At 35.9% G+C, this 10169-nt stretch overlaps 2 protein-coding genes across 2 annotated transcripts; both read right to left on the reverse strand.

Annotated features, from left to right (window-relative positions):
• Window positions 1-434: 434 nt before the first annotated feature.
• On the reverse strand, window positions 435-2520 carry LOC131071026 (3-hydroxy-3-methylglutaryl-coenzyme A reductase-like). Its single transcript, XM_058006726.1, has 3 exons — window positions 1607-2520; window positions 1279-1460; window positions 435-1160 (listed from the first exon to the last, which is right to left on the reverse strand). The coding sequence occupies exons 1-3, from the start codon at window positions 2518-2520 to the stop codon at window positions 574-576; spliced, it is 1683 nt and encodes a 560-aa protein (XP_057862709.1). The 3' UTR covers window positions 435-573.
• Window positions 2521-3000: 480 nt separating this feature from the next.
• Window positions 3001-3402, reverse strand: LOC131071025 (3-hydroxy-3-methylglutaryl-coenzyme A reductase 2-like). Its single transcript, XM_058006725.1, has one exon. The coding sequence runs from the start codon at window positions 3400-3402 to the stop codon at window positions 3001-3003; it is 402 nt and encodes a 133-aa protein (XP_057862708.1).
• Window positions 3403-10169: the final 6767 nt, after the last annotated feature.

Genomic DNA, 10169 nt, shown 5'->3' on the forward strand with positions numbered 1-10169 from the left:
GTGGTAAAACACCTAACCACTTAGATGTATTTAAGACATCTATATTAATGTATTGCACTCATGCTCATGCTTACACCCCTATGCATACATCTGATTATTATGTTGATATTTGAAACTTCATATTAATATATATAATTATTTAATCATTTGCTAAAAATAAACATAAAACTAAATAAAAATTCAAATTAATACACAAACTTCTTCATAATAAATTTGATTATTTATAAATCTTAATTGTTTATATTAATACAATTAATTATTAGATGATTTTGTATTTTTTTAAACAAATTGTAGTTAAAAGAAGTATAAATGTCAATTGACAAATTAAATGATTGTAAATAACTTAAACTATTATATTTCATGAGAGTAGTTATTAAAATAATATGAATTATAAATTCTTGAATACTTTTATACATGAGATTTTGCCTTGGCAGCATATCTTAAACACATCCCTAATGTGGGAGGGCTAGGATATGGAACTCCAAGAGGGATACATGTTCTAAGTTCTCACTTTCCACAGAATGATGTGTATGCCTATACACTTCCTGCGGAGGTGAATTTGATCTATTCTGTTTAAGCTGCTGCTTTCACGTCTTTGCTTGATCGGTTATACTTCATATGGCTTTTCACCAGCTGACCCGCAGCAAGGGCAGATATGAGAGACAGCTCTCCTGCCAAAACTGCTGCTGCCACTATTCTTGCCAAGTTCTGAGCATTTTCTCCAGGAGATGAAGCATTTGCTCCTTTCACTCCAAGCATGTTCAAGCATGCCGCCTGTGATGCCAACTGAGTCCCTCCTCCCACCGTCCCCACTTCAATGCATGGCATGGTAACCGAAATGTGCAGGTCCTTTCCCCCGTTCACCCCTTCCATCATTGTAAGACAGTGGGAGCTCTCCACATTTTGTGCAGGATCTTGGCCTGTTGCAATGAACACAGCTGACACAATGTTGGCAGCATGGGCATTGAATCCTCCCATGGCACCTGCCATTGCAGACCCAGTCAAGTTCTTTAGCATGTTCAGCTCCAACAATGCTGGAACTGTCGTCTTTAACACCTTGTTAACAACCGCCTCTGTTATGATGGCCTCACACACTACCGATTTCCCACGCCCTTCAATCCAGTTCACTGCCGCGGGCTTCTTGTCTGCACAGAAATTGCCTAAAAACAGAAACCCATTTGAAAAATTAGCCTAACCATTTAAAGTACAATCCAATGCAATTACATGGCGCAGAAGTAAAACCCCGCAAAAAATAAAAACTCGGAGGACGTGAATTACCAGAAACGCTGATAACATCCATGTCAGGGAACGTATTTTGAAGATAATCCAAGACATTCTCAACACCCTTGGAGACCATATTCATGCCCATGGCATCTCCAGTGAAACATGAGAATCTCATGTACAAATTCTTGCCTGCAATTGCACATTTTATATCTTGTAGCCTAGCAAATCTGCTTGTCCTGTTGAAAAAAGTGCACCCAAAAGACATATCAGTTATCTTGAAAACATGACTTTATTTCAGTACCCATTGAGCCAATACCCATAAAATATTGTAATCAATCGTGCATGCCAAATGAAAAAGAGCATCTGGAAGATAAACACCAACCTGTTGAAGATATCAGAGAGGTTATTAGAGTTTGCAGGATCCTCAATATAGAACTTGAGCTCTGAAGCCCTCTTGGCACTCTGAAACCTCACAACAGGAGCCCTAGTCATGCCATCTCTGAGAAGAATGCTTGTGGCCCCACCACTCATAAGAATGGCCTTGCAACCTCTGTTGGTGCTGGCCACCAGACACCCTTCTGTGGTTGCCATGGGCACCATGTACTCTGACCCATTGACTACTAAGGGTCCTGCTACACCCACAGGAATTTGTACGTAACCTACAGGCATCTCACAGCACTGTCCAAGAATGGATTGATAATCAAATCCCTCCAGGGGCAGCCCATCAAGGGATCTCCCGGTCATGATCTCTAAGGCCCTCCTCCTCACAGAGGCAGCTCTCTTGCAGTCCCCAAGGGAGGATTCAAGAGAATAGGAGGCTACAGTGCCATTACATACAGCAGCTGCAATGTCTCCATCCTCATTGTCACCAAGGTTAATTCCCTTGAGCTGGACCTCAGGTTTCTTAACAACAATTTCTTCTTTGTCTGCTATCCCACAGGTTGTTGGAGGGATGTTGAGATCCACCTTTTCAGCAAAATCATCATTGCAACTGATAAAGTTTTGGACATAATCAATTCCAAAGAATCCCAGCAGATATATGAAGGAAGCCAAGTGGGCAACAATGGCCACAAGCTCCCCAAAGTTGACAACATTTAGGAAATATGATGATGCGAAGAAAACTAGAAAGAACAACTTGTTGGCGAGTCCCAAGGGGAGAAGCAGCGCATCAGAGGCCAATAGCTTTGAATTCCCATTGAATTCCCTTTTCTTCATCATCTTGAAATCACCGCAACAATCAGTTTCTCCTCCATTCTTGACGCGCATTTTAGATTTTCCGAGACCAGAAAAATCCATTGCAATGAGCACTCACAGGAAAGGCTCAGTACTAATGGGTGTTTCTTGTGCTTTCGATCAGGATCCCTAATGCTGAGTTTGTCTGTGCATATGCAAGGAAACCGATTATTTATAATACAAATGTTCCTCTTGTTGAAGTATTATTTTGACCATGAAACTCCATAACAATCGTAAAAGAAAACCCCACGTTTAAAACCTCTTGATTACAATTGTGCGAATTGTCTAGGCAGGATCAGATTGCACCTTGATCGATTTATTAGTTTATATAAAATTAAAATAAATACACGTGCTTCTCTATTATATAAAGAAGATTTGTTTCCATGCCCTGGTCATCTCACGTGCTTCCAACATGTTGAATACATTTTCTGTCCATTCAGAAAATTCTGTAGAAAGTCATAGATGCTACGTTGCACGTATGAATTCACCCACACATGCATGTGCACACATCTAAACATAGACAATATCTTAGATCTATTCTGTTTAAGCTGCTGCTTTCACGTCTTTGCTTGATCGGTTATACTTCATATGGCTTTTCACCAGCTGACCCGCAGCAAGGGCAGATATGAGAGACAGCTCTCCTGCCAAAACTGCTGCTGCCACTATTCTTGCCAAGTTCTGAGCATTTTCTCCAGGAGATGAAGCATTTGCTCCTTTCACTCCAAGCATGTTCAAGCATGCCGCCTGTGATGCCAACTGAGTCCCTCCTCCCACCGTCCCCACTTCAATGCATGGCATGGTAACCGAAATGTGCAGGTCCTTTCCCCCGTTCACCCCTTCCATCATTGTAAGACAGTGGGAGCTCTCCACATTTTGTGCAGGATCTTGGCCTGTTGCAATGAACACAGCTGACACAATGTTGGCAGCATGGGCATGTGCACACATCTAAACATAGACACAGATGGGGAACTCTTCAACGATGGGGAACTGGATGAAGCCAATATCTTAGATGCTGCAAAGCAAGAAATATTTGCTATTTCTCTGCAGATTCAGACACCTAGAATACTGCAATCATTGATATTCACGACACTGTATTCTGTAAGTCAGATCACAAATTCCACTGGCCACGAAGTTGATATTAACTAGGCGGTTGCAGTTCTTATATGTATTCTTAACATTCTGACAATCATCAGCATTAGAGCTTAGTTGAACATTGAGAGAAATTAAATGTGCGAAACTGATTAGAGCGAAGCTAGACCAAACAAAACATAACTTGAAACAAACACGGGGATTTTTTTGGGGTGGTTCCTTACAAGTAACGAATGGAAAAATTACATTATCAAATGGAGGGTGTTTTAGGTTCCATGAGTATATAAGTTGAGTCCTAAATAACATATAATGAAAGAGTAGGTTGTAAAAAAAGTAATGCAATAATTGTAGACAAAATAAAATGAAGGGAAAGAGTAGGGTTGTATTCAAGAATCGTATATCATAATCATTTATGAAATTTAGATATAAATAATAAGGAAATCATAGAATTTTCGAATATAAGATATTAAGGTTGATATTAATATTAAATATAAAATAAATTAATCAACTTTTAATATAAGAACTTTGTTACAATATATTATAGTAAAAGTAATATACTAAGTGAAATGGTCAAAATAATTTGCACAATAGTATTTAAATCACAAAGGTAATTGTTGTCACGAAGGATTGCACCCTGATGCTAAGCTGGGAGCTCAACAATCATGTGAAACATGGAATGATCCTCAGGGTTGTGGATTGCTTAATCTTAAGGATCAATCTCCAGAGAGGTTTGGTTCCCTCTCGAAAACCTCCTAAACCTAACTCACTTTGCTGGAAATTAGTTAGGAAGATAACTTGAATTGAAATCCTAAAGCTACAGGAGATGATTGCACCAAAATTATCTAATTCTTTTTGTTGTCCTAAACTCACAACCACACTCAATGAAAGAAGGCTTTTATGATCACAACCTAGAAAAATCAAGAAATACATAAATATTTCACAAGAAGGCCTCTTGTTTCAATGTTTGTGTGAAGGAAACCTGGGTTTCACAGCTACAAATTACTTTCAACAATCTAGCACAACCCTAACCTGCATTTACATGAAATCTCTAACCTTATCATTGTATCAATGAGACATATCAGACGTTTCTTGAAAAGAAACCTAAAAAACACATCAAAATCACTTATAATAATGACAAAAACTAGAAATATTTGAGAAGAAATGCTTCTTCTTTATTGAATTTAAAAGGAATTACTGTTACAATGCTTTTAGAATCAAAAAAATGTTAAGTTACAATTCTTTACTAGCCTAAAAAAGAGCTATACAAAAGCTACAGAAAAAGAAAAGAATCAGAAAAAGATAGAAAAGAAGAAGAATAAATAGAAAAGAGGATTTGAAGGTTGACTAATTGTGCCTCCTAAGAACTTAGAGTGAGTTGAGTGCTTTATTCTTTATTTAATATTCATACTGCATTATCCTATCTCCTTGGGTTGAATTTACCTTGAAAGCATGCACAACTGATGGAAACTGAGTGTGTGTGGGCCCAAATGTCTCTTGAGTCATGATGAATGCATGCAAGAGCTTAACTTGTATAGAACTGCTGCAAACTCATTGCAGACCCCATTTTTTAGGATGCATGATTATGGCTTTCAAACTGATTGAGGAGCTAGTAGTTTATGTATTCAAAGATTCTTCGGTCAAATCTTCTCTTGAAGCATGCAAAAATGAGGTCAAAATTGCTGCAATCAGGAAGTGAATTGCCCTAAAATTATTCTCAACTGATGGCTAACTAATGGAGAACCTTGAGCTGCACTAAATCATTTGCATTTACTCTTAAATTACTTCTTTTTATTAGGTTCCAGAGACAACTGAGAGGGAAGGGGGGTGAATCAGTTGTCAAATAAATTTAAAACAAAAACAACTTAACCAACTTACTGCTTAATACCGGTGAATCGGTCTTTTATACCAGTGGACAGTTTTATGAGATAATTGCAATACCGGTAAAGATTAATGCATGAAACAAAAAGACAAAGTCATCCACAAAACTTAACACCAATATTTGTACGTGGAAACCTTACCCACAATCAGATGATACTACTACAAATAGTAAGTGTATACAAATGGGGTTTGCACATGCAGAAAGGCCAAGCACCGAGAGCTTACTGCTCAAACACAAAATAGGAGTCACACTGACTACAATTGGATGGTTAAATCCAGTAAGGATGTACTGCTCAAAATAGAATCTTCATATGCTAGATTCAGTACCGGTGTAGTTCTGATATTCTTTCAAAAAACCTTGCTTCACCTTCAAATGATGTCTGCCTGTATAGCTCTTCTTAATCTCGCATATACTTTCACACAATTCTTCTTCGCATTCCACATCCGATCTTACAAATAAGATCTTACATTTATATAATAACCTAAGACCAATTTTAGTAGGTCGGCTCTAAGAGATATTACAATAAAGTCAATTTACAAAAAAAATAGTATCCGATGCAATAACCGATACAACATGTCGGATTGATGCATTTACAACAATAATAAGATGTCTCCATAGCATGTTGTGCAGATTTGGAAAAGATAATTGTGTCGGTGTATAACTTGGACCTATTTGCTAGTAACAACAAATATGCAAATATGAATATGCTAACAAATGATTTTCCAAGACAAAGTGTCCAAGTGATGTCTTCAACATAACCAAGTGTTTTCCATGCCATTCCAAGTGTCGGTGATCATTATATCCTACCGATGTACCAGATACTGGTGACTGTGCATAAGTCATTTTCTTGTTGGTGAATGTTGTCGATTCTCCAAAGTGCTAGAGTTGATACGGTTTAGTAGGTGTTGACATCAATGACAAAACAATACCAAAATACCAACACTTTTGGGGACTCAAACTGATCCATGAGATAGTTCAACTCACCAATTTGCCTTTAGATATTGTCATAGGCCTAAAACTGCTCTTGAGACTGTGATTTGATGACTATGAATTAATAGCTCTTAACCACATGTTCACTATAACTTCATAGTTTTAATAGTGTCATTAACTCCTTTCTTCAATTCACAAAGCTCCTATTTTTCTACATTGTAAACTTGACTTTCATTGTATTCATCTTTCATTCTAGTCTTTAGATTGCTCTTGACTGTACTTTTATGTTTTTACAACATTGTGAGTGTTATCGTCCATCATACTTTGTATATGGTGCTACAACTATCTTTTTTGGTATTCTTGTGATAAGGGCATTGATCAGTCTTTTTACTACTTTTGGTGATTGATCATCATGAAGGATTCCTTTATGTTGCTATTCCATGTCTTTCTTTGAAGATTTTCACTGTCTTAACACATAGATCATGTTGAGGCTATTCCAACCTTAATGTAAGCTTGAAGTAATGATACATTCATTGTTTTTCTCTTAGAACTATCTAATAAATCTGATTGTTTTAATCACTACTCAAGGGCATAATACCTGTGACCCTCTTTTTACTGTCAAATTGACTGTATTTGCATTTTTTGAGTTCTTCACTATCCTTCTTCGAATGATCTCGTACATATAAAATTAAATCACTGTGACTACCTTCTAGCTTTCTATAACAAGTATTTTAATGCTTTCTTCAATAACTTGGGTATTGCCCTTCCTTCTAACCTCTTAAGGATATGTATGAATCTCTCCATGAAGGCTATGAAGTGACTATTTATTCTTTGGCTTTAATGTTTCTATAGCCCTTATTATGATAGTGAATATTTCATTGCATTGTAATGCTTTGTATTGCTTTCAAGTCTTGGTTGACAACATCTACCGATCTACAGGGATCTTGGGATTGCTTTCTTTTGTATGGTTTGGTCTCATCTTTATGTCATATACTGTGAATACTTTGTGATGAAGCCCTCACTACTCTTTCATCTATGCTTTTATTCCTTTGACTCTGCCCTTTGTATTAGTCTATTATGACTAATCTAATTGTCCCAAAACTTGTTTCAGACTGCAAATGTAATGGCCGAGCTTGATCATTGTGATTTTGGCTTTGTTAGCACTTCTCTGAGCCTATTGTATTTGTATGTTGATGGCTACCTCTAGGCTTCAAATAAACTTATACATAATGTCCATACTACTGCTAGGAGATCTATTGTTGCTTTTTAAATCCTCAATATACAGTGAGCTTTGTTTTTGGTGCCTATTCGTTGTTGTGGTGTTGTCTTCCCTTACCAGTCATAGGTGTTTCTTTGATCTTGAGAAATATGATTGCTTCATTTTGAATGGTTGCAATCACAATTTTTAGGTCTCTGACATACCTCAGTAGCAATGTTATGATAATATTATGGTCTCTCTTGGACTCTTTGGGATTTGTCTTGATGTTTCTATATCATTGATCCACTATTTTATTGATTGAATAGGACTATTATTTGATGCTTTGATGTTACCCACTATGTCAAACCCTTTCTTTTCTCTTAGTGTGTTTTGTCCAGCCTCACTATCTAACGAGCTTAATAGTTTTGAGAGAAGAAGACTACTATTAGATATTAATCCCTCACTGATAACTTCTGAACTCCACAAACTGTATTGACTGTCATTTGCAGGTCTGGGATTGTTTTGATATGACTATGTAAGATCTAAAATCTACTTTCTTACTCTTCTTCATGCAGCTCTTCTATGTACTTAACACTGTTATTATGAATCTTTTAAGAATATTGTATTTGTGATGAATCCTTCATGTATATGTGAATGCGACAAAATATTCTTATAAGTTTTTTACAGTCCTATTATTTATCTCTACCCTTTGACTTCTCTCCGCTTGGTTTATCCTCTAAATGTTGTCTATCTCTTATTAGGTGATATCTTCAAACTGTTGTATATATACATGATGATAGGAGCTTGTATTGAATTTAAAGACCACTTAACTTCCTAAAGTGTAGTTAGTGATTCAAACTACCACGTAACTTTACGAAAAAACGTGGAGTTGTGTCGCATTTTGTGTAAATTGAGGGTAGTCTTGTCGGACTACCCACGAGCCATGTGGTTCCACATGGCGTCGAGATGGCACCAGATGTCTAACCAGACTGAGTTCGGCCAAACTCCCTTCGTTCAAATGCTTTCATTCAAAGAAAAAGTAATTTTTTTTTATTGTCAAAACTAAGGTTAGTCCAGCAGACTAAGTTCAGCCGGACTCAATCCGACCGAACTCAGTCTAGCCGGAGTAGCCTATGTTTCATGTGATGTGGCATTAAAAAGGTGAGAATTTTTGTATTTCTAAAACTTTTCACTTCTGCTCAATTTTTCTTCAAGCAGAATATTTTTTTATAAAAATTGAAAAATACCCTTTTGTAGAGCTCGAAGTCACAAATCTAGACATATGATTTTTTTAGTATTTTGATTAATTTTAATATTTTCTATTAATTAAACATTGCGAGTAGATTTTTAAAGTTAAAAAAAGGTTGATTAGCAATTAAAAAATAAATATTAAATAATATTTAAAAAATTTAAAAAATAATTTTTCATTAGACAAGAGAATCTTCTCGAAAAGGGTTTTTTTTTTGTTAATGATAAATTTAGTAGTCAAAAGGTGGTGCCGAATGAAAACTGTCAAATTTAGCTATGTTGGACTTCAAAATATTATAACGAGAAAGATATACATCAAAATTAATTTTTACTTTTTTTAAACTGCATATATATGTTCTCTATTTGGAAAAAAAATTTAGAAAAAATAAAGTTTGTTTTCATTTTTTTTTTGTGACACCGACTAGAACCCCTGATTTTAAACAATGAAAATCTGTCTTTGAATTTATAAAAAAAAATACCAATTTTGAAAAAAATATGATTAAAATAACAGAACTAAATTTCATTAATATTTCTACATTTAATCAGTTTACATCATTTCAAAATTCAATTTAGAAATGTCACTTTTATGTGGCCCAAGTTAAATAGTTTTGATTGTGTTGATTTGTTCCTTTATAAAAGTGTGACACAGGTTTATACTTTTACCCCTTTAAACTTTATCAATCATCCTCTAATCTTTATACCTCTCTTAGTCTGCTCCAAAACTTTTGTATAGTTGAAAGGTTGCAACTGAATGTCATCATATCTCACCTATATCACCAAACTAACTCTTGTATCCCAAATGGACTGTTCACTGGTCTTTAGGTCTATTCTTTGTTGCTTTGTCACTAGCTTTGACAGTGTTGGTACTACATTGAGTATTCATGGTGAATGTCACTATCCTTGTGACAATCTTCAATGACTTCTCCTATTATGGCTTTCGTGTATTGATTGAGAGAAGGTTGCTCTTGTGATTGATGCTTACTGTGAACACTTATGACTGGTTTTTTGACAATGATCAAAGCACACTATTATTCTCTAAGCAGAAAAAACTAAAAGACTACTCATTAGGGCTGCTATACCTTTTCACTTATGTGACTATGAATTTCGTCTATTGCCATAGCTGCTCTTCTTTTCACTATAGCTGGCTACTGGGTCTAGGATTGGCTCAGTGAGACTGTGATATTCTATTTAGACTTCTATAAAACACTGTCATAACCTCTTATATTTGTAAGCACAAAATTTGTGATAATACTGACACACTCTTTTGATCTCTTCTCTAAGGTCTTTTTTCAACATCAATCATGGCATTCTTTGTGTTCATTGTTCACTACCAAGGTTATTTTAACAGACACGGCTCTTTTATGGCAC

The sequence above is a fragment of the Cryptomeria japonica genome, chromosome 4, assembly GCF_030272615.1.
Source record: "Cryptomeria japonica chromosome 4, Sugi_1.0, whole genome shotgun sequence".
In the NCBI taxonomy this organism is placed as follows: domain Eukaryota; kingdom Viridiplantae; phylum Streptophyta; class Pinopsida; order Cupressales; family Cupressaceae; genus Cryptomeria; species Cryptomeria japonica.

Coding starts and splice junctions, on each gene's coding strand:
- LOC131071026 (XM_058006726.1), bottom strand. CDS start 2,520: ATGGATTTTTCTGGTCTCGGAAAATCTAAAATGCGCGTCAAGAATGGA. Junction 1,461..1,606: donor CTCTCTGATATCTTCAACAG/GTTGGTGTTTAT, acceptor TTTTTTCAACAG/GACAAGCAGATTTGCTAGGC. Junction 1,161..1,278: donor GGATGTTATCAGCGTTTCTG/GTAATTCACGTC, acceptor TTCTGTTTTTAG/GCAATTTCTGTGCAGACAAG.
- LOC131071025 (XM_058006725.1), bottom strand. CDS start 3,402: ATGTGTGCACATGCCCATGCTGCCAACATTGTGTCAGCTGTGTTCATT.